Below are 25,952 nucleotides of genomic sequence, written 5' to 3'. Positions count from 1 at the left end.
TGGCTTCTTTGGAAGTGATGAATATAAATAATCCTGACACATAACTTATTTGTTATATACCCAGCTAATTTCAGGTTACACTGTTTTGTATGTATAGACATGCAAATGAAAGATGAACTTATTGTGGGAAATGCTTCTAGGTTCCTACCAGTGTCTCCTTTCTCTCCTTAAGAAAAGCCCATTCTGTGGAGTAACAGTTACCAAAGGGAAAGGGACTGGGGAGGATGGGTGGAGGGGAGGAATAAGGGCAGGGAAAAAGAAAGAGGGCATTACGATTAGCATGTATAGTGCGTGGGGGCACGGGGAGGGCTGTGCAACACAGAGAAGACAAGTAGTGATTTTACAGCATCTTACTACACAGATGGACAGTGACTGTGAAGGGTTATGTGGGGGCACTTGGTGAAGGGGGGAGCCTAGTAAACATAATGTTCTTCATGTAATTGTAGATTAATGATAACAAAATAAAAAAAAAGAAAAGCCCATTCTGTTCCGGACAGCAATGTGCTTACCTAAAAATATTCACTTCTCCAAACTCAATACCTATAGTGGCCAAGTGCCCCAATTCTGGGACTCCTTTCTTTGCTGTATTTTTCTCCATGACACCATTTATAATTCTTTTGTTACCCCTCCCTCCATGCAGCTCGTGTCAATTGATCATCACAACATTCTAGCCAACAGAACAATGCCCTGCATGCAGTGCCAGTGATGATAAGCAGTGGTGCATGAAGAAATGAGTGGGATGAGGGGGAATGTGCTGGATGAGGTTCCTAGGAACACCTTCTGAAGGATGTGCCTGTGGCCTTTTGCTCTTCTACCTTCTTCCCTTCACCTTGTTTTCCCTTCCCACCTGGAAGATGCAGCAGTCACTTTAAAACCAGGACAAGCAAAAAGCAAAAACAAAACAAAACACCAAATGTAGCCTGGGTTTCTGAAGTCTTACCTGAGCCTCCCCATGGAACAAGGGTATATCTGATGACCCCTATACTTGTTTATGCCACTCCTTATTGCATTTTCTGTTACTTGCAGCTAAATTCATTCCTAATAGATACAGTTGTAGAGATATTTCCCAGCAAAAAAAAAAAAACTGGCTTTCTAGATATTCCTGAGACAACCAATGAGTAACAAGAAATTTAACTAATGATCACCTTTTCAGCCAGCTGACACAAATCCCAGGTGGGTGTAAAAAAGTAGACAGCCTCCTCAGTAGGCAAGACAAATAGATAAAAATAGAAGATGCTCAAATGAAAGCTGACTTGGCCTTGTTTATTACATTCCAGTGAAAGTATCTAGAGGGACCAGTCAGATCGTAAGAAAATAAGGATGAACGGGCCCTTTGTCAAAGGCACAGGGGCGGGTCTGTTCTGTCTCTGTCTGTCTGTCTGTCTGTCTATCCATCTGTCTTGCCAATGGGTTTCAGCCCAGACAAGTTCACTATGGATTCAATGTGACCAAAGAAATGATAGTAGGACATTCTTGGGGTGGAAGGGTTATACCCAACTTTATTTCCACAGTGGCAGGTCAATCATTAGAATCCTGTCCACTCAGAGCGAGTCTGCATGCAGCAGGCCAGTCTCTGCCTCTGGGCCTCTCCACCCCCGCAGCCACCTCAGTCCCTGTCCTTGGCGCTGCCACCACTCCAGTCTTGTCCCTGCTCTCCTGCAGCCTTGCAGCCATACCACTGTGCTGCCCAGAGCATTGGGCAGAGCTCCTTATATAGAGTCAATAACAACGTATTGCCCACACATGTGTAGTGAGCTAGGTGACCAGGGCCAGGTGAGAATCCTGGCGATAGGAACCTTCACTTTATCCACACCATCTATCCTGCAGGTTATTTCTACAGGCCAAGCAGAGCCCCAGCACCCCACATGGCAGAGCATCCAGGGCAGCGATGGCAAGCATACTAGACTTTTCCTGCTGTCTATCCTGGAAGATCAGGATTGTAAACTTTGCTAAATGCTGAATACCACTGGAAAAGGTGATGTATATTTTAGGAATCAGACATTTGCATAATTAGTGCCTGATACCTTCCTTAGAATGGATTTTAACAACAGAATAAGGGAGGGAGGAAGATGTCCTAGGGTCCCCAAATCAACTGGGCAGGAATGGGGGGACTGTGGACGGAGAAGGCAGCTCCTACACAACTGATCACCATCTGTGCCTCTCCTTCCAAGGGCAGGCGGCTGGAGGACTTGTCCATTTTTGTTCACTCTGTTCTCTTGCCTTCTGAAGGAGACTCCTGCCCGGAACACAACACTGCTGACTCAGAATGATATTCTGATTCGTAGATACTTTGCAGGCAGACACTAACCAGATACAAGCAGCTGCTTTGCCAGGTCATCTTCCAGGGCTTGCAAAGCTACCAGCACCTATTTTGATCTGAATAACGGCAGGATTTCACATTTCAAAGTACTTGCATTTTCAAGTACTAAAATACAAATGTTATGATATAAACACTGCATCAAACCTACTCAGAATATAATCTGATCTAGAGCATCCAAATGATACCTCACTCATTTATTTTAAAAATCCTTTCTGGAGATTTAATCCAATGTCATTATCAATTAGTAATAAGTATCAACCACTTTGGAACCCTCACAGGGAAAAATTGATTGTGGAAAGAATCCTTAAAGAGATCTAAAACAACCAGTAAAAGTTTGATGATGAACAAGATATATACACAGTCTTGGATTATCTCCCCACAGAATATTTATTAAATGCAAAGGGAACATTGTAACTTCTCAGAAGAAACCTGGCAGATATCACCTTAATCAAATGAGCAAATTAACATCACCAATGTTAATGAGACAAACTGACATCAAGATGTAACGTATGGAGGAGAACGTAATGTCAAAACGCAACGTCAAAACGCATCACCTAGATCTTAAAAGAAACCTACACTCATGACTATTTCACAAGACAACTAGCTTATGCTTTTAGACAAAGAAAGGCCAAGAAATCTTTTGGAATTAAATATGACAAGAGGCATGAAATGTAAATGCTCTGATTTTTTTTTTTTAATTTCAAAGACAGCACTTTAATAAAATACGTCAAAAGATGTTGACAAGAAACTTGCCAAAGAGTAAGGACAACAATTTAAAAATAATGACATCCACTGGAATTTTTAAACTGAAAAAGGAGTTGGAGACTCTGAAACTTTCTGTATTGTAGACCTCATCACATTGCAAAGATACTCAATTTTTATATATCATCTCACCATCTGGTCTGGAAAATCTTTGGAAATTATTCACATTTAGCAACAGAAACACTTCGAAGAGAACATTTTAAGGACTATTTTGGAAAGCTAGTGCATACAGTACTTTTAGCAATTCTGAATGAAGCATGATTAATATATCCTAGTTAATTTAAATAAATCTATCTGAGAAGGAAAGCCGAGCACTAGAATAATGTATGCTGTCTATAGTCATTAAATTCGAACTTTTGGCATCACAGAAAATAAAACAATAATGCTTAGTAATGCTCTGATTTTTTTAAGTGTGGGATTAAAAGAAAATACTATAGGAAACATTATTGGTCCAGTTAGAGAAACCTGAATATGAACTGTAGATCATGAAAATCACTTACTCTCAAATAGTTTAGCAATAACAAGAACAATTAGTGATATTATGTAAGTGTGTGTGTGTGTGTGTGTGTGTGTGTGTGTGTGTAAAAGAGAGAAAGCAGTAACAAGCAAATTGGTGAGTCTAAGTTATATGGGAAGGCACTGTATAAGTCTTGCAACTTTACTGTAAGTTTAAAGTTTTTCAAGTATTTTTTTTAAATAAGAGGGTAAACAAAAAAAAGAGTGCCATAGGTTTTGAAAAACATGAATAGGGAAATGAAGGACTAAATGAATTAAAACTTTCAAATTATTTAGTCACTCCTTAATTTAAGTAAACCATTTACAAAATAGAGGCAAAATGGCAGTATTACAGATGAAAGGTTTGGGCTTGTCAACAGCAGTGTGAGTGCATGTGTTCAAAATTTTTCATTAACCTCAGAGGAGGCTGCCAGTCTCTCTTGGCCACAACAGTAATGCCACATTATATACTAAGTGAAGGATATAAACATGGAAGGAATGACTACCTTCAATTGAGGGGAAGAAGAGATACCCAGCCTAAGATTAGTATCAACTTGGTGAGTTACTTCCTTCAGGAGGACAGGCAAACATTTCTTGTTCCCTGAAGGATTCAGAAACTCTGAGAACACCTGAGTTCCCAGGCTGAATCATGCCAGAGGTAGCAAACTAGGTCAGAAGAACCTACAGCCCATTCACTCAATGGTCCTGCCCCCACTTGGCTCGACGTGACCATGGTACCTCCAATTTCAAAGTCAATGTCAACTCAAATCCGTTATGTATTTCAGCCTCCACACTACTAAGCTGCTGAGACAAAGAAGATTCATGTTCATGGCACATCTACCCTCTAACCTTGAGTGGGCAATGACCTTGATTTTCTTTTGCTCATCACCCCCTGGTGTTCCTCATTCCTGAACCCAATCTGCTTAGCCACTTAAATTAAGAACCAAAGCTTTGGCAGCCTTCCCTCCCTGAAGCTGTGTCTGGGCCAGCAGCACACACACGTGGACGGATTAGGCAGAGCTGTGCTGTGAAGTACACACACACTCTCCCAACGTGTGCTTTTCATTCCAGAAATACTTTATTCCTCAGCCACTTCAGTGCCTCTCCTGGCATGAAACAGTGTAAGTGGCACTGTGCCAAAGGAAGTGTCTGTTTAAAGATGTGGACTTGCTTAAAATTTCTTGACCTCAAACAATCATAAATAGAAGTGTCTAGTGTAATTATGATGGACAAAGTTAAAAAAGGGAAAGGGTATGGGAAAAACAACATTTGTTTCATTTTTTAAAGTTGCCTAAAAGAAATACTGGAAATACACGATAAAACATAGAATTATCTTCCGTGAGAGTAAAATTACAGGGTCCAAGTTAGGAGGACAAGTAAACAAAAATATTACCTTTGACAGAAAAGGTTCTAAGCATTTGCCATCTTCTGACACAAGCATTTATTCTTATTTTAAGGTCACCCACCAAAGCAAGAGGCAGAGGAACGTTTCTAATGATTGCTTTACTTTGGAATGCATTTTTTTAACTTTGCTTTTTTATATCTTTCATCCCTTATCAAAAACTGATGTGAAAGAAGAAAACCTATTCTGGTTGACTTAACTGTCCTTTCCCTTTCTCTGTGGCTCACTTCCAAATATTTATTTAGGGTTCACTCAAACAAGCAATATTCAATAAGTCACTTTTGCTGAATCCTTACAAATCAACAACTGAATTACAAAACATACTCTTGTCCACCTCCATATATATGCACACGCACACAACATGTAAGGAATATGACATCAAGCTCCATAGGACATATGCAACACCATCACCCACTTGACTTCCATCAGCATGGACCTAAAAGACACCTTCACAGAAATTCTGACCCTGGGCAGAGGGAGGAACACTTACTTTCTTTCCACTTCTGGTGTTGAAACAGCACTACAGAAGCCAAGTGACTCCTAGAAGAGAAGATTCAGAGCGTCAGTGCAGGCAGAGCAGCAGGCTTCATCTGATTTGTACAGAATATCACTTTTTTAAAAATGGCAGAAGCAAAAATAGAAGATTAAAGTCATTGTGCTTACTTCGAGCTGGGACCGCAGCTGAAGTGACGTGGAGCTGGCATCGGGTTTCTCCTAAAACAGAACAGATGCTGGTTTAATGAGACTTCCAAATGTGGCATACACCAGAAAGATAAATAGATATGTAAGAAGAGATGGAGGATTTGGGAAACGCTAGGGTACTGTGGGAGGAGATGGCAGGGATAAACAGATATTCAGGAAAAACTAAAGTTTTTTTAAAAATTAAGAGCTCTAGCTTCTTAAAATTGAGTTGTTTTCCAAACTTCATTCCTTGACATTGCTGACAATTTATTGCAGAAGAAAGAAACACAGTCCAACTGAAGGGTACTGACAGTCAATGGTGAAATGATTCTCTGAATGTGATGAAGCCATTACTGGGACACAGTACTTACTGAGACCTATTTGCATTCAGGTTTTCAGTAACAGCAGAGTTCCAGTCTGATTTAAAAGTTCCAAGTGTATTCAGACTAGTTAGTAATGTAGGGCTAGTTGTGTCTTTAGGAAGGTAGAAATCTAACTTGGTATTATCTCACAGCCCTAAAAATCACCAAGCTCCTATAATAGAAATGAACTGGCCTCGCTGAAAATTTTAAAGCAAGATTCCTCAGCATCTAATTAATCGATGAAACATGCATCATACTATGAAAACACTGAAAATTCATCAGATCATCAAGCAGCAAACAAATCAAATAATTTTAGCCGTAAGACTGCATCGTATGACACTTCATTTTACAATTAAGAAAACCATAGCCCCTTTGAAAGAAAAAAGTGAGAGATAAGCCAGTTACTCAGGTTGAAAATAATACAACGAAACCAGCTTTGGGAGCAAGATAGGAAAATTATGGGAAAACAAGAGTTACACGGGTGATCAGAGCACAGAGCAAGACACTGATCCTCTTTGTAAGCTGAGAATAATTCTAAGCCTAAATAGGTGCTGATGTGGAGGTCCTCATCAAAGCGTGATCCACAGTCCAGAGTGGACCCCAGCTGATCATCGAATCACAAGCAGGATGATGAGCGGTTTTAGTATTGCTAACATGTAAGTTTTATATATCATACTCATTATGAGTCTTCCAATAATCCTACTGTGTTCTCTGTAATTGTTATATTCTTCAGAACTGCACATGCACTATGAGAAGACTGATGAGTCTCAGCTAACATTCAGGAAATGGGAACAGGTAATCTCAAATTACTAATTTTCACTTGCATTTAATTGTTCAATTTATTAAAGTAGCTTATTTCATCACTAGCATGATTATAAAACTAGACCAGTATTTAAAAAATTTAGAATGAAATACTAAAAAATAAGTATGACTCAGTAAATTCATACATGTAAACAGGTAACAGGAATTCAGTAGAAATAATAGACTTATAAAATGAACATGCTAGGGTGAGTTAATCTGGAAACAACATGCTTTTGGACAAGCAGATGGAAAGAGAAGTGTTTTCATGGACTGGCAACCCACTCACCCCTGGGATGAGTGGGTTTGTCATGAAAAGACACCAGAGTGGCATGAAGCCCCACAGAACTTCTCCCTGGTTAACACTGTCCTGGTTTTTACTGCCCTCTTTGTTCATAACAGACAAACGTGCATTTCTGTCCCAAACTTGATACACCATTTTTACAAAACAATGTATGGAAATGTTTGAGTTACATTTCAAATCCAAATGGTATGACATCAGACTTGGGTGTAATCCACAAGGGGCTATGAATTCAGAGGTTCTCGGTGCTTAGAGGAACCAATGTCCTGACACCTAACCTCTTGGCATCACGTAGAGAAATTTACAGACTTAACTGCAGGAGGTAAGCAATGGTTTGGTTCCAATTTTTTTCATGCTAAATCCTCCTGTTCAGGTGTCAATATGGAAGCCTCAGAATGATGATAAAATTTTTAGCTCCACTGAAATTTTCTCTGATAACTGCCCTTTTAACACCCAGCCCATGTCATTCCATAACCATCAAGAAAAAATAACTGATTCACCTCCTTCCCTTCTTCCCTTCCTCCCTTTTCTTCAAACCTTAAGTCTCTGCCTCACTAGGTAAGCATCCATGATAGGAAATTACCTGCTTTTATTGCATAGTTTTATCTGCATTTTCCTAACAAATTTTATTTATCGAGTGCATCATCTATCACTCTGTACCATAAACATTAACATTTATAGTCTATTATGCAAAATGAACCTGCTCCTGCATACAAAGCAGGTGCTTGTTAACAATGATACTAACTGTTTGGTGAGCAGGAAGTAACATTCTCAATTCATCTTCACATGTTAGGTTGTTACTTATAAGACATTTGACTGTGTTTTAGCAAATTTTTGGGAAACTGGTTGCGGTTACAGTTTGATGTCTAATGTATTAAAACTGTTCCTTTAAAATAATGGACCCAGTTAGTATTTTCATACAGAACATCCTTTCAGCAGAAAAAGATGTTAAACAGGAGATCCTATACAGTGATGTTAGTGGTTTTTTCCTTCAAACATGCCATAAAAATGTTTTTCAGAGTAAATCTTACTAATTTCAACTCTCAAGGAAAGACTACCATCATCATTAAGAGGCATTTCTTAGAGCAAAAATATCCTAAACTAGAAATATTACACAATTGAGGAGAAACTTGTAAAGTTATTTATTGAGTTAAAGACTTATATGATGCTTAGAGAGAAAATGAAATGGACTACTGGTAAGATTCCATTATCATGACACTGATGGATGTCATGTGGTTTCAGTGACAAAAGTGAAGAGGAGTAATTATTAATTACTATCATGTATGTGTGATTATAAAATATTTAAGACATACAAAAGTATATAATAAAAATATATAGCAAGCCCACCATCTAGCCGGAGAAATGCAACATTACAAATACAGTCAAGCTATCAAGTGGCTGATAAACATGTGGGCAAAACACCTGTACCCAGAGTATGAAACTAGTCTTGATAGATTGGTATCAGACACCTAAAGGAAGAAGATGTGCCGGACAACTCTTAATTCTACATACATATTACTGAAAAATAATTTTTTTGTTCACAGCACAATGTGAAGCGAAAAGTGTGACGGAATCAGACAGAAGGTCCACCAGCTGTATGTACAGCAATAAAGGACGTTCCTTATAAAATAAAGCAGCAGGGATTCAGGACAGAATGGGAGGAGAAAGGTATTTCCTTTCCTGTCCAGTCTACAGATTAGGACACCCCTTTTCTGGTCCCATTCAATTAGTGTATTGGAGGGGAGTGGGGATAGGAAGCAATGGTTCTGGAGTTCCAGCAGGGAAGGATGGTCTTAATGAAGGCAGAAGGTGGACTAAGCAAAATTAAAGAGATTATCTGATTGCCCATCTACAAACTATTTAACTCAGGGAAGAAATGATGGTTCCACAGAACTCCTGACTTGGAAGTCATCAGGTTGATGGAAACAGTACAAATTCTAATACCATCAAAACACAGTCAGTCACTGAGTATATATATATCTCTTTTGGGCATGTTAAGGAAACAGATTATCACTGAAAAGTAAGATTCTTTTCTCAATCAATGACATAGGCTGACTGTTCAAGTTACTACTGCTGTTTAACAAATCATCCTAAACTTAAGTCACATAAACCAAGGAGCATTTTATTACACTCACAGATCCTGTGGATAAGAATCAGAAAGGGGACAGAAAGAAGAGCTTATCTCTGCTCCATGATGCCTGGGGCTTCAACTGGTACAGTTAAAATGGTGGGAGTGATTTGATGTTTGGAGCTACAATTATTAGCAAGCTTGCATGCTCACATGTCTGGAGGCTGATGCTGGCTAATGGCTGGGACCTGCACAGCCAAACACCTATACCTGGGTGTTCCATGCATTTCCTTGTCTTACTCACACAGGATGTTGGGTTTCAAGAGAAAGCATACCAAGAGACCCAGGCAGAAGCTGTTCTACCTTTTGTAAGACAGCCTCATCTGCTGGAGTCACAAGCTCTCCCAGATGGTTCTCAGCAAGAGGAGAGGAATGTCAAAGTCACATGGTAGAAAGGGCACTGGGATGGAAGATACATTATGACCCACTTTGGAAACTACAGTGGGCCACACAGACTGCCAAAGACATGGGAGCTCACATAGATATTCAAAGGAGGAGTCGGATGAGACTATTCATGACAACACTCATCCATAGGATTCTTTGGTGATTTCTGTAGAGTTTATTCAAGTAGCTTATCTTGGCAACACATTTTACCCTGAACCTATCACATAAAGATTGAAATAATCATGTTTTAGGCTACAATTATCACCTTTCTTTTCTTTCAAACTTATTACTATAGAAAATCTCAAACACATCAAATTAAAGCATATGATGAGCTCACAAATTCCTGTTACCCAGCTTCAACAACTATCCACTCAAGGGCAAGTTTGTTTTACCTAAACCTTCACATGTGCTTTAGCTCCACCCCATTTTAATTTGACAAAAATCCCAGATATCATGAAATATCACAATTTTTAATGTTAAGGTTTAGCTATTGGGATTCCTTAAGCCCTAACTGCAGCTCAATCATGAGTAAATGGCTCAATCACCAAGAATTTGACTGTTGCAAAAGAATATGAAGAAATGCATTCAAAATTGAATTTAACCAAAGAGTTCACTAGAAAAGTACTACTGTTTCCCAAGTATAAATGTATCATCCTAACACATTTTGAGTACAATATGCTCATTGACTTTGCATGTGACAGTATTCTAAGCAGTATTTGAGTAATGACTCCGTAATTCAGTCCTTGTTACATATGGGTATCCAGAGAGCCACACAACACTGGTGGCTGAACCTGAACCTAAAATGCTACGGTAAGGTATTGTAATTTAGTTAACATTTAAAATTAAATTAAACAACAAAGTGAATGCATGGAATTTGATCTATGGATTAAACAGTTCATCATTAAGCCTCCTATGAATATCTTTGTTAAGAATGACAAATATCATTAATATTACAACTCTTAGTGAGTTTGTAAATTACAAATGCCTAAGAAAACCTCCCTAACTTAATGAAGTAAAACAGTACAAGCTAAATCAACATGCAAATATAGCCCAACATATGTACATGTAAGTATGTGTGCATGCATACTGAAGAATCTGAGAGGATATAGATATCAAATGGTAAATTTCCTAATGCTTACATTCTCTTTGCACTTCTTTACAAATATGTAGTCTTGCATTATACCTTTGTAATTTTTTCTAATGTAAGATCAGCTTAAAAATACAATCTCCAGATCCCATTTACTTTTAAATTATCCACATGTATGTTTGTAAACGTGTGAGAAAATATCTGAAAGGATTCTTACTCACCAATGATTACTTTGCAAAGTCCACTAGATATCTCAGTTTTGACACATTTTTTCAAGCCTGTACTACTTCTGTGTTTTTTGAAAAACATAATGAAGTTCCAAAAATTAATTCTGATAAATGCTAGTTTTATCCCAACAATTAATTTTAAAAACTTTAAAAAATTTTAAGACTTAATTTCTCATATTAGATCATGCTCTAAATTAAACTACTTTCTTAAGGTATTAAAATTTTTAGTAACCAGTGTCAAAGAAAGCTATGCATACATTTCATGATTAATAGTGAAGGTCCAAGATGATTTTAGAGATGACCTCATATTCATATTTTGACTGAATGAAACTATGGTACTGCATAGTTTTTTAGAAAAGGAATCAGAAAACAAAAAAATTACCTGGGAAGTGGGAGTGGCTCAAATCCATAGTTTGTCAACTTGGACAATATCTGGAAACAATAATTGCCTAAATGTTTATTATGTGAAACATAGAAGGGAAAAGAGGAAGACATTTTCCAGAAGAAATCAGTGGTTTGCCAAAATCAAAACTAAAACCAAAATGTGTGGACACATGTGCTTCCAACTGCTTGTGCATGTGCAACTGTGCCTACAGACACACTAACAGGGCATAGGCCAATTATAAAACCAAGACTCTGACCCTGACTGACTCCATTTTCACTCTGAAGTGTTCCAACTCTCCGAGCAATACACCAGAGTCAAAAACTCAGGGCAGAAGGTCCTGGAAAACAATTATCATGCCTTTATCCCCACTCTGACTGTTCCCACTTTCTTGTGGAAATCCACGTCTCCCTCCTTTAATGCTGCCAGTGCTCAAAGCCAAATGAACTTTACAGCTGGAAAAGCAGGAAGGATAAACCCCTCTCTTTTTCCAAAAGCAAAGAGGAAAAACACCAGGCACCTATCAACTCAGCCAAGCGCCAAGTCCTCCTCCTCCTCCTCCTCAGGGGTACAGGAAGGAGGAGGTGGACCAGCCAAGAGGACTGCATGCTTAGCAGTATCAGCCTGCAAGCACAGTGCCACATGCTACCACTGGTGTGCCTCGGTAACGGCAGGGACCATGCTCTGAACTGTCACTGCCGGTGGCCCATTTTACAACTCACATGGCATCGAGCACACTGTCCAAGAAGACTGGGAAGTTGTGGTTATCTCACAGTTGGCAATTACACTCTCCACTTGTCTGACTTCTCCATGCTCAGCCAAGCAATGGGGCATGTGTTCACTTTACCAGGATTTAAACCTCAACATTTTCTCGGGAGTTTTCTCACTTCCCATCAAATCAGCGACCAAGAGCTGTTGCTTCTGCCTTCGGAGGGTTTCTTGCATCCAACCAGCCCATCCCATTCCCACAGCCATCGGCTTCTTTGCCCTCCTCTGCCTCTCAGGCACCTGGACACATGCAGAGTGCAGAGGGGAGCCATTCCAGTGCTGCTCCCACTAGTGAGACCTTTGGACTTTGGTTTGGTTTTATTTTGTTTGGTCTTCCAATGGCAAAAGAAACAGACCATTTGATTATCTTTAGGTTCCCTTTTGACTCTAACACCCTATGGTGAAGCAATGTCAGCCCATCCAGTTCCTACCGTCAAATAAATCTTCTTGAAAGAGCACTCTACGTCCTTGCTATGTCAAGTGTCATCCATGTATGCTGAGTATTACAATCACCTGCAGGCTTGTTAGAAAGGCACTCTTGGGCCCCACTCCCAAACCCCTTGAACTGCAACCTGCAGTTTGCCAGCATCCCCAAGTCATCTGTGTGCTCATTTCTTCTGAGCTGCACACTGCTTGCTTTGCACTTTGTATCCTTTCTGTTACAAAATCTTTCTAAACTGTGGAAACACAATATTGACAGGAGAAAATTCACATTTCTGAAGGAGAGGCCCTTCCACTACTGACTTGATCTAAACCCTCTCCTTAGAGAACCACCCACTGCCCCCAGAGAACATGCTGCCCTGCTGTTTGTTTTACTTTTGCTTATACTCCCAGGAATGTCCTTCTTCCTGTCCCTCTAGCCCTAGTCACCCTTTACATCGAACTCCAAAACTACCTCCTATTAAACCTTTCCTGCCCAACTGTGATTTAAAAGACACACCAAGTTCATTTACAACAATAACTAACTACACCACCTATTAAATGTCCCTGTGTGCAACCACTCTTCCACTCACTTATTCGTATCTTATTCCTTCAACTAGACTAGAAATGCCCTCTTAAAAGGGATTCATTGTATCCTCTTAACACACACACACACACACACACACACAGACACACACACATGTTCTCTGCACAAGAGAAGTACTTGCTGGAGATCTACTGGTTTGATTTGTTTAAATTGGATTATTTTGCCAGTAACTCTGACTCTTCTATTAATTTTGTTTGCAATTTCACTGACTGGACACGTATTTTCATGCTTTTAAGACTTACTTTTGGGTTACAGAGTTACACTGGTAAGTAATTCAGCAAACATTGAATAAGATCTACAACTTAGATTTAGAAGAACTTAAGAAGAAAATGCTGTAGTGTTGAAATCACATTTAGGGTAAAATCTGCAGTGGCTTGTGTGTCTAACTCCAACCCTCCACCTTTCACCTTTTCATGTCCTACTTCACCCAAACTGTCACAGGTGAGACAGGAGATGGGAGTCATTTTCAGGCTCCTCTAAGCTCATGGCCTGGCATATGAAGTATTTTTCTAACAAGCAAAAGTAAATGGAAAACCACTCTCATTCCCACGTCAAAGAAGAAAGGTTTCAAAGGGAAAAGTTATGTTCACAGTTGAATGCTATTCTACTAGCTGCAACCTTAAAACCTATCATAATTAATAGATGGGTGAATTTCTAGAAACCATGGTAAGAAAAAAAACCAAAAAACGAAAGTGGCAACTCCCAACTGGCCATTAATACTTTGTAGTAAAATAATTAAGTTTTCTTGCACATTACTCTATATTCTGCACATATTCTTGACATATTTATTTAGACCTCATCATGTTCCAAAAAATGATTTAAGATGGCATACAAAACTTCAGTTCAAGGCTACAAGAAAAAGCCTGATGTAAGTGATACAAAGGGGGGAAATCAAGACTGTATGGTAAACTTGGCCTAGGAGTTAGGTGCAAAGAAGGAAAAGCAATCAGTTGCAAGATTAACGGTATACATGCTTTTATATTTCAAGGTATTTACAACATACGCTGCTCTGGCAAGTGAGACCTTCTCCTCTGGCTTCTGGCAGGAAGGACACTACATTACAGTGACCAGCAGCACGGGCATGTCCCTGTAGAACTTACTTTGCCCTGTAAGTGCTTTAACCTTGCAACGCTGGAGGCAGGCCTGAGATCCTGTAGGGAAAACCAAGGGGGCTTTCCAGGGGACACCCCTCAAGTGCACACCCACCTACCTATCAGAAGTTGTCATGGGGATACCCAGGGCAGAGGCTGACCTCTGACGTTGTGAAGCGTGGCTGTGATAAAACACACAGGAATCAGTAAAAGGTAGGTGAACTGGTTAAATTCAGGGATAATTTGAATCTAAGAGTGTCAGGCTTGATGCTCTCATGTCTCATGTCTTTACAACAAGGTGGTATGGGTCTTTAATTTCTACACTGTCTTAGGAAATAACATACTACATTTTTAGCCTACAATTTTAATAATGTTGGATGCATATCACTTACCAAGCATCTTGCACAGAGGTAAGAGTAAGATCCAGACCATGATGTGACAGCAGATCATTTTGATATGACAAGTCATTTAGAAGAAGGTACCTTTTACTAAGAACCAAACTAACACGAGTATCATGTCATAGAAATATAAATATTAAAAAGCACAGTGTCAGTGAAGATATTTCAAACAAGCTGTATAACTCGATCTTTCATTTTACTAGTAGGACTTGGCTCACTGACACCGACATACAAATGGCCCCTGCATTTCCTAGTGGCAGGCATCATGTCACCTGGCCACTCTAGATGGTGTCACCATCCATCAAGTCCATCCATCACACTGTTGTAAGGACAGCATGGAGTGATCCACACCCACGAGACGATGTTCTGAGTACATATGGTTGCTGATTGGAGCTGACTAACCCAGAACGAAAGGGACCACAAGCAAGTCACTGGGCCCAGTTACTTTGACTTTGTTTCTCCCCATCTCCTCTTTGATCGAATCATTCCTTAATTTTAAACCTCTTCACTGAGCACATGCCATATGCTAAGCACTGCTCTAGTCAAGAAGGATAGAACAAGGAAAAAGGTAGTCATTACTTCACAGAGATTACAGTCTCGTGATTTCTAAAGTCCCGCATTTGCACTCAGTGTCTAAACCACAGGCCCAGTAATGCTCCTCCTGTTCTGGCACCAGGTAGGTGTGATGTCTGGGTAGCCGTGCTCAGCTCCAGATGCCACATTTTCCAGAGGATAATGAAAGCCAGGAGAACCTTCACAGGCATGGTGTCTGGAAAGGGGATGACATCAACAAGGTCAACTGGAGAAACTGAGGCTGTTTACTCAGAGGAAGAAAGGAAAATACAAGCATGTGAAGGGCTTCCAGACACTGAGGGCAGAGAGCTGCCTGGCACAGTTTCCCAAGGTGGCACACGGACAATGGTAGCACCCTGCACCTTGGGGGATGCTGGGGAGGATGTGAGGTGGAAAACATTTATTACATTTTTAAATAATATATAAGGATTATAAAGAAAATTCAGAGTATTACTGAAAGTAATTAAATACTGTGTTGCTATAAAACTTTCAAATAAAATCTTCTTAATTTTAAAAAACAGAACCTTGAGCTTACTTACTTGAAATTAACTTTTTACAAAATTAGGTTATATGTTTGAAATGACTATAAACTACTCTAGGTCAAAACTTTTAATGATGAGCTCTTAATGTTCTCGCTGGTCACTACTGACAAGGAATTTTACTCACATAACTAAGTGATAAAAATCATCTTAGCCATTTTTATAACCACTGAAATAGGCAATTTACATTCAAGGATCTAACAGTACCTTATTTGATTAATGTCAAAGTGAAATTTCTTATGAAATGTAACATTTCAAATCCAATTGAAATTTTTCTTATTAGGTATTATAAAATACTGACAAGGTTCTAATGTGCAGCCTTGTACATCCAAAGTCCATGCTGAAGTTATCTTGGCCACACCAAACCAGAGAGTCTCTGTGCCCCATCACACATCTGACCACTGCACCTTGGACTACATACCTGAACCTTGAACCAAACTCTTCCAAAAGCTCCTGGGTCCCTTGACCATGATACACAGTGGTAGAGAGCTGGGCAGGTAGCTGCTGAAGTGCACACCCCACTGCGCTTGCTGTCCAGAATAATCACATATTAAGATCCCAGCCCGGGACCCTGCTTCGATAAGCCCTAGAAATGTGGTTCTACACTGAGTACCTTGCAATCACTTGGAGGGCTTGTCCTATACAAACAAACTGCTGGATCCCTCCCCATAGTTTGAATTGAGTCTGTGTGGGATGGGCTACTGATTTACATTTCATTTAGTTTCTTTTGCTGCTGGCTGGGAAGCCACACTTTAGAGAACTGCTGCCCCAAACAAGGTTGCTCAAAGCGGCCTCTCATCTGGGATTCAGTGGTCTGGAGGTTGAAGGGATCAATGCATCCTGAGTCACACCCAGACTGCAGCCTGGTCTTAAGTGCTCTATCAAGACTATTGACTTTAATTATCTTGATACAGAAAAAGCATTTCACAAAATTCAACATCCATCCGTAACAAAACTCGCCAAAAAGTGGGTATAGAGGGAACATACCTCAACATAATCAAGGCCATAGACGACAAACTCACTGCTAACATTGCAGCACACACATCCTGGGAGCTCATTCGTGATGACTACAGTGGGGCAGGGGGCAAGGTAGTGCACCATCTCACCAGTCAAGAGTTCACTCCCCAGGCTACATGCCTAACCTGTATCCCGCATGGCACTAAAGGCAGCCCTGTCTGAAGAACGGATGTACTTCCTAGGCATCACCACCTACAAGTGCTGCTGCCACAGCAAGTGAACCATTGCTGCTGTAGCCAGGAAAGGAGATTCTGATTGAAAACCCAGCATCTCACACAAGGAGGGGCCTCCTCCTCATTTCCCATCTCATGATTTGTTTAGTGAAGAAGTTGGGAAAAATGCATATTTTCCACCTAGAGAAACATTTGCCACATACATGATAATGGACTGAATGGCTCCATATACAATGAGTATTAATAAATAAATAAGGGAAATTACATTAGACAGAAAAATGGGCAAATGACTTTAAAAGATGAGCCACAAGAATATATAAAAATAGGTGTGTTCTTAGAAATAATCAAAGCAATGTAATTTAGAACACTGTGTGATCTACTTTTCACCAACTGCACTGGCAGTTTTCTTTTTCTTGATGACAAAATACTGGGCAGTATGCAATAAAAAAGGGAGCACAGATACACTGCTAGCAGAAATGCAAATTACACAATATTTACAGATAGCAATTTAACAGAGCTTCCGGAGTCTTAAAATGTTCCTTCTTTTCAACTTGCTAAGCTCACAGCTAATAATCTACCCTAAAAACATAGTAAGTTATAAAGCTGAATATGTACATTTAAAGATGTTTATGGTCACTTATTTTTATAATAAAAAATAACTGGAAAATGCCCAAATAGCTCGAACTGGAAGATACATAAATTATGAAAGAGTCACAAGGTAAAAGGTATGTATCCACTAAAAATAACAATGTGAGGGATATTTAATAAGGGAAAAGTGCTCCTTAGAGAAGGTAAAGGAATATAAGCAAGCACACTGTATGTGCAATTTCATCACAATATTTGGGCACATGGGTATACATGTATAGAAGGTAAATTGAACTGAGGCAGGAAATTTTGTGTATTTTATTTACTGATGTATCCCCAGAACCCAGCACAGTATCTGGTGCTTAGCAGGTACTTGATATCTAATGAATGAATGAATGAATGAATGCACACACACACACACACACACATATGAACAGACAAAAGTTTGAGAAGAAAGAAGTCAAAATGTGGTTATATCTGAGGTAGGGACTGGGTTGGAGGGCTTAAGCATAATACTCTTTAAGGATTTTCTCTATTTTCTAATTTTTCTATAATGTGTATATACTACTTTTATAATCAGAAAGCAAAAAAAAGTTTCTATTTAAGATGTATTCTTCCCAGTGTTATTCCACCTATGGTCCTAAACTCAGATTTGTTCCAAACATTTATACATAAACATTTCTAAACCATCAAGATTCCATACCATAATGAGGAAAGAATATCCATGGCACAGATCTCTGTTCATTTTTAAAACCTCGTATGATGACCAATTGCTTCTCTATATATAGATGTTTGTAGAGCCTTTGTCATTTAAAAATGCATTATTCAACACACACATACAACACACTACCTTATTTTTAAATTGAATTATATTATTAAAGATTCTGAAACATCAAAAATTTAGAATTTTCCTCCTAGAAATTTGACTTTACTTTCCCTTTTTCTTAAACTTCCCTGGTCAAACTCTTCTTTCCTGTAGCATGCGAAGAACTGGAAATATTTGCTTGTCATTTCTTTAACTACTTTCAATCCTGTAAATATCACCAGGGTGCTAATTAAAAAATTGTTATTTTATATAAGATTATGCATATTATATGCACAGAAAATGTGCATGTATACAAATAGTAAGCCAATTTCTCCCTACCAGACAGCAATTTTTTGTCAGGGAAAGCAAACAAAAACCTCAGGAGAGTACAAACAGGAAACTAGGACCTGGTCTCCCAGAGCAGAAAACAGCTGACTGGCCCTTTCCTAGCATCTACAGTAGGACAGAAAAAAAGCAGTGAGCCCAGATATTATGAACAATGTGCCTGGAAGTCTGGAAAGAAGGGCTAACTGTGGTCCTGAATTCTACCTGTCCCTCTGAAAAGTCTTAAATGAACCTAGACATATGGACTGTTACTCAGAGAACTAACAGAGTTTTGCATAATACGGTGCGATCTGTTAATAAAGGACATAGTAACTATAGTGATATATCACTTCTAAGTTACCCAAGTTTTCCCTACCAACCCCTAAGCCAACCTATGCAAGTTCAAAGCATTAACAGTTGAATTTTTCATTAATTCCATAAACTTCAATATGAAAAGTACTGAAGGATCAGAGCGCTCCTCACCAACACTCAAGCTACCACACGAACCTGTGAGCATCCACTGTCAATTTCAAATGTTATCCATATACATTTTGGAGGTTACTACGAAGTCTTTGAATATTCAAATCTTAATCACTAAACACATGACCTTAATGAATCATGAAAATGCTCATTTATACTGAAGAGAAAATGATCTTTGGAAAAGGAGTTCTTTGCCATAAAGTAAGTCACAGAGCAGCGGGTAATCCCCCCAAATTTCACCAAAAATGTTATAATGCTGGGGTGAGCAATGCAACACATGAGAGAATGACTAGAATGGCAGGGGATAAGTGCCAGACAAGATTCGATGTTGGGGAAAGACTGGTTACAAGGAAACTGTAGAGGGCTTTAAATGTCTGACAGTTAATGAATATTTTTCACAGAACTTTGGAAAAACTAAAGATGTCACCTGCCCCATGGGCCTTCCTTGATCCCCTAAGACTGTGAGGGGCTCCCACGGAACTGTCAACCACACTACAGTGTCATGGTCTCTATCCGTCTACATGGACTTCACTGCAGGTTTCTGGGAGTGAAGGCTCATTAACATGCCAAGTGCCTGGCACGGATTAAGCACCTAAATAATAAATACTTGTTGAGCAAATATATGCACAAGAAGTCAGGTAGAGGACACCGGCCATAGAGAGACCATGGCACAGAAAGCCTGGTGCCCTGCACATAGTAGGAAATGAATAAACATTTATCAACTGATTTAGAATTTCTACTATGTTTTAATCCCTGGGTATTGGCATTGTATAATTTGATCTACAAAGCATGAACGTGATAGTATACTGAGCAGTAAAGCAAAACAATGACAGAAGCATGTTCAAAGAAGGAAAAGAAACCATGTTTAGCTCTTTGTGTATCTTCAGCCTCGTGTGTCAAGGGTTTGTTAAGGATCCCACTATCAGTTGTCCTTGTTTACCTTGAGTAATCAGCCAAGGAAAAAACTGAACAGACTGGTTTGGGAATACATAAGAATAAAAAACAAGTAGTCATTTTCTTTAAAATCCTCCCTTAAATAATTATATTCAAATGGTACACATTTTAAAAACTCAACTGCCAGACTGATTTGGTTATCCTACCAAGGTGTTATCAAGTAAGTATAAAAAAGGCAGCACAAACGCCCTGGGGATACCTGGTCAATCAATATAGCCCATAAACACCAAACACTTACCAAGTGCTCATCAAGACCACCAGGCTAGTTCTCAGGCTTCCCCCCACTTCCCTACCTGCTGGCAGTTGCTGGACCCCCACCTATACACTGAGTACATGTCCCCAGACCAATTCTGTCTTGAGGAGCAGGCCCTTCAGCAGTACTTTCTGATGCATCTTCACCATCATTGTCTTCCCTTCAGTGCCATCAATGTTTACAAAGTGCAACATACCATTCTAGGAACTTCACATGTATCACATCATTTACTCTTCTCAAAAACCTTAGGGGGTAGGACATTTTGTGATTTCCATTTTACTAATGCAGAGACTGAGGCACATAGAGATGAAGTATCTTGCTCAAGGTCACACTGTCTGTTGGTTTCCAGGGTGCACAGTCTTCAGTACCAAGCTAACATCTACTGGCCCTTTCCACTCAGCCCAGGGCTGACAACCAGACTACCTTTAGCCCCCTGAGTCCCCATTTTGTCATTTTCTTCCTCCTAAGGCCTTGTTCTGATCACTTCATGATAACCCTTGTCTTCTCCCAGTTAGGGTTGCCGCCCCAGCCATGCTCAGCCTGGTGACTGAGTTCATTCCACCTGCTCACAGACCTAACCACGGACAGACATCCAAACACAGGCAGCTTCATTTTTAGAGTGCTGTCCCTACCCTCTACCATCTTCAGTACCCCCATCCCCTGCTGCCTGGCCAGACCGGAACTTCCTCCTGAAGGCCTGAGCCCCTCTAGTCAACCCTGCCAAGGGGCAACCCATAGGGGAGAACTCTATCCAAGTACTGGTCTCCCCAACACATTCCTGATCCCACTCTCAAAAACTGGCCTTGCCCAGCAAAAGTCTGAAGTTACGAAGGACAGTAATGAATCTTGCTTAAATAACTGCCTATGTCCCAAGGAAAATCTTGGGTTATATGACCATTTCAACTGCAATCCAAGGGAGACTCAGTCTTTCTTGAGGGAGCACAACCCCAAGACACAAAGGCCCTGCTCAGAGCTGCCAGTATGTGTGACTCCCTTTTCCTGCAAACCACTGAGGAGCCTGCCACCTGTCAGATGTTGTGCAGTTTAACTAGATAACACTTGTGAAGGGTTTTGCGACACACAGCACACATGTCCTGGGAGCTCACACATGGCATTCCACACGGCAAAATTCAAGAGCTATTTTTAAAACATATCAACCAGTTGAGCAATACCTAGAGTGTGTCCTTTTGCAGACTGCTGTAACCCATTACTCTTTCATCAAGAATACTTCAACAAGAGCGTACAACGAGTGGGGGTTGTTGAATAGGATACAAAGGGCATTTTAAAAAGAAAAAACTTGTTGCCAATTTTTTTCAAAAAGAATAGATGGAACAAGGCAAGCAAGTTTTGAGGTTTCCCTGAAAACTTGGCATTGACTAACATACCTATGGGGACTCCAGAGACCTGAGATTCCTGGCCTGCCTCAAACCTCAGGGAAACCTCAGGGAAACCTCAAAACTTGCTTGCCTTGTTCCATCTATTCTTTTTGAAAAAAAAAAACAAGTCTAAGGGAGAAAGGAGGGAAGTATTGCATCTCGTCTGTCCCAACGTCGTTTTCAGGTATGCGAGTGAGTCACAGCACTGGTGAGCCAGCAGTGGGCACACTTATGAGGCCTCTGGGATGCCCCATGTATGGGCCAAGGTCAGGCTGCCCCAAGAAGTGCCACTTTGGCATGCAGATTATGACTGACTGGACACAGCCAGGGCCCAAAAGACTCAGACAGCAGCTTGGACCTTCCCCACCCAACTGCACAGAAAGAATTCGATGAAGGAGCTGCTCCAGGAAGAGGCTGTCACCACAGCTAAAGACATTATAGTATGACCAACTAGGTGTGGTAGACAGAGAGGGATGTGGCACAGTCTGTTAAAATTCCTATGTCCCATTGTTTTTGTGGCCCGGCAAACACTTGTTTACTAAACACTTACTCTTTCATATTTCCGTGAATTGCTTCCCTTTCATTTTGATGTCCAGGCCAGTACCCTCTCTGGATGACATCTATACCTCATTGCCCCTGACTGTCTTCGGAATCTCAGGTCTCTGGAGTCCCCATAGGTATGTTAGTGTTTTTTCTCTCCTGTTAACCTGTCTCCTGTCAATTTGATTCTTAGACCAGCTAGAAGAACCCTGAAGGGGAGAGGAAAATTCTCCCTCCCTAACGCCCAGAACCTGTAAGCACCAAGGCCAGCACCTCTGAAGCCCTGGCTAGACTTGCCTGGTCAGTTACTACAAGTGCCTTGGCAGGTGCAGGCTTAAGTGTGGGCTCACCTGTACCTCTCCATACCATAAGTACATGAAGCTTTTATTTTTAATGAATGAGGGCAGGTCCTTCATTCTCACTTTAATAAGAGTGCCTCCTTTTGCCAAAGGGAATCCTATGACTGAGCAGGTAGCTTTCATGGACTGCCTCTGGCTCTGAGGGTTGTGGCTAGTTCCCCAAATAGTTGTGTTTCTGCAATTACAGAGCGACTGAAGCTGACCTCCTTCCTGCCTGGGCTTCCCCTTCTGTAATTAATACCCCATGATGATGGCTCTGTCTGTGGCAACCTGCGTCCTGCTGGCCCTCAGGTGACTGCCATCAATTTTTCAGTTCATGAAGTTTGCAGGGGCAGGTGCTGGCATTTTCTCAAATCCATTATTTATCTTTCCACTATCTATGCTCTGAGACAACAATGCTGGTCATGCCAAATGACTCAGTCAAACCAGAAGAGTGATCCTTCTTAGATTTAAATTGTTTTCTTTTCTTGTTTGTTTGTTTTTAAAGAAAACTACCCTGTAGTGTATTTCCTACAAAATTAATACTTTTGGTGAAGTATTGCTTTATTAAACTTGTTTTCTCCCCTAGATGTGTGGCATTAACAAGGGAGCCCTTCAGAGAAAAGCCTGGGTCAAAGCTATCAAATCTCAGAAAAGTGACATCCTTCCTCTATGTTTACTATTTATTTAACAGGTGGAAGCAGCACAATATTTGAAAATCAGTAGAGGCCCCTTTACAGTGGGCAGAATTTCCAGGGCACACAAATGATTATCACCGATTAATATGTAAATTGTTCAACTGACATGCAAACACCACTAAGATTAAATGATTTCCTCTCCCAAATGAAAAATATTCACCAATTTCTAAATTCATTTGCCAGTGGAAGCCCTACCATTTGTTGTCATAAAAATAAGAGAACATTCTGCTCTCTATGATGTAGTGAACTTGGCTCACATTAAGCATGGAAAAGCAGTATGCTCAGCTCTTTACAAATATTACCTCTTGAGAAATGCGTTAATTTCTCCAGGACCCTGTAGAACCAAAGTTCCCTGAAGGCAGACACTTCACCCACTCTCTTCACTGGTGCAGCCCTAGTGCCTGGCACAAGCAGGTGCTCAATAAGTGCTTACTAATAAATTTCTAAAAACTATTCCCCGAAGTTCTCACTGCAGCCTCCAAAGGTAGAAACTGTTTCTCTCTTTACAGAAGAAGAAAGTGAGGCATGTAGATATTAAGCAATTTGCTACTGGTCACATCTATTCCCATCTGCTGGCTTCTTAAACTCACCCTGAACCCCTCTGTTCTACTGCCTAGGAGTCTCCGATATTCAACTACCCATGATAAGGAAAAATTCTGAAATGTCATAAAATTAAGTGACATAAGGGCCAGAGAATGAGGGAGAGAGAGACAAGGAAAGGCAATCTGCCAACAGCCATTGCCATAGCTAACCAGAAATTTCACAGTCCTGGGTGAAGTCATTTCAACAATGACCTGGAAGATCCCTCGAAACCACTGCAATCCCCTTGCATGTGACCAGTGTCAGACCATTATCAACAACCAATCCATGAGCCTTCTCTATGGACTAGCCACATATTTCCAGATTTTCCCTGCTTCGTGTTACCCCACCTTCCTGATGTGTAGCCAATGTGAATTTAAACAACTTTCTTCCCTTGAGACCCCTTATAAATGTCCCCTGCTTCTTGAGCCTGACAGGCAAGCTGCTTCTGCTAATTGGCTTTGTTGCTGTTGAAGTGGAACTTCCTATCCCAGGATTGAGTCTTTTATCTGGCTAGCATCTGTAAAGTCGCAATAAACCTTTTATTTCAGAGATCTCAGTCCCTAAAGTTTTTGATTTGTCACCTACTAAAACCATTTGCACCTAACAAAATGTCCACATGAATATGGAAGCAGGAACATTCTAGTAATTCTTCCCACTGTTTGCATTCTTACTATGTCTTATGACCTAATGTTTAGCATGTCTGGGATCTGAAACCTAATTATCTGAGTGCTTCTATTTCCTTACATAATTACCTTTCATTTCAGCAAATACCACTACACTGACAAAATTAGGAAAACGAACCTTGTGGGATGACTTTTGCCTGCTGTAAATACTAATGATGTTCCCCTGGCAAAAGACAGATCAGAAAAGCCACCCAACCTTTAAGTACTTTTCATTGTCCAAAGACGGAAGGTCATACTTCTTCAAAAGTTTTTACACAGATTTCATAAAGAGAGGCAATGTGCCATATATTTATTCTTCCTCTTTTTCATTCCTCGTTGTCATTCTTTTCTTCTCTTCCCTTTGGCATACAAACATGTTCAACTCTCCCCAGAGAAAGAAAAGAGGAGAAGGAAGGAAGGAAGGGAGGAAAAGGGAAGGAGAAAGGAGGGAGAAAGGTAGGTAGGTTGGTCAATTCTCTACTCATTCATTGCCCCTGTTCCTTCAGAGCCAAGGATCAAACTGCTTGCATTTCCTACACCCACTGCTTCCATTCACCTCCCTCTGACCATTAAAGGCCACACATCGAGTGAGGTGCTGAGAAGACAACGATGAGTAAGTCTCAGACTGTATCTCTCTCACTCCAGCGCTTCTCTAAATCCGAGGCCACCATTCTCAAGTTCCTGGCTGCACAGCTCAGCAAGAATGTCCGCACAGGACCTCAGTCTCTACACATTGCAGAGGGAGCCTCTGCTCTTTCGCATGTCCAGCCTCTTCAGCCAGTCGCCTGCTAAGAGCCACGCCAACCTCCCAGCTCTGTTGCTTATCCCCGATCCCTTCCGGATTCAACGAAGCTCTAAATTCCTCCAGCAAAATGTTTCTTGCATCTGCTTCTCGTTTCCATTCCTACATCTAGTATCTCTGCTGCAGCAACAGCCTAACCTCTCTTCCTCCTTCCACATAAGCGAATGCACTATTGATATATCAAACTTCCCAAGAACCTAATTCTTATGTCATTCTCCCAAGCAAAACCTTTCAAACATCCCTCTTAACAAGTTGGGTGCGACCCACTCTGCAAGTTACTAATTTAACTGAAACTGAACTGCGCTAAGCTCCCTTGAACATCCAAGCATGACATAAACTACATACTAAAGTACCTCAAACTACTAAATTTGGTAAGAAATCGTTTCACACACCAGGTTCACACAGTTTCTGAAATGGTAAATCTGTCCCTATAGAGTTGCATCATTAAAACCTCAGTATTAATCAGAATCACTGAGTTGCTTTAAGAGATGACTCTTTTTTTCAAGAACAGTGATTTGCCTGTGATTCTTCCCTATATACTTCATGATGCAGGATTCTAGCTTTTGGGGTCTCTGGGAACTGAACCAACTAGGGTACAAATCACAAGTTTAAAAACCAAACAAAAAATACTTCACTGT

General features: G+C 40.3%; 1 protein-coding gene across 4 annotated transcripts in view; it reads right to left on the bottom strand.

The window, feature by feature from the left end:
* Positions 1 to 25,952, bottom strand: part of SASH1 (SAM and SH3 domain containing 1) — a 235,881-nt gene that overhangs the window by 92,388 nt on the left and 117,541 nt on the right. For all 4 annotated transcript variants that reach the window (XM_073219726.1, XM_073219727.1, XM_037022006.2 and 1 more), the window contains 2 exons: positions 5,643 to 5,693; positions 5,470 to 5,519 (listed from right to left, as the gene is read on the bottom strand). In XM_073219726.1, coding sequence (XP_073075827.1) covers positions 5,470 to 5,519; positions 5,643 to 5,693 — 101 coding nt within the window. The remainder of the gene's footprint in view (positions 1 to 5,469; positions 5,520 to 5,642; positions 5,694 to 25,952) is intronic.

The sequence above is a fragment of the Manis javanica genome, chromosome 13 (genome assembly GCF_040802235.1).
Source record: "Manis javanica isolate MJ-LG chromosome 13, MJ_LKY, whole genome shotgun sequence".
NCBI lineage: Eukaryota > Metazoa > Chordata > Mammalia > Pholidota > Manidae > Manis > Manis javanica.
The sequence above is the reverse complement of the archived record's forward strand: the minus strand, read 5'-3'. Positions and strand labels throughout refer to the sequence as shown.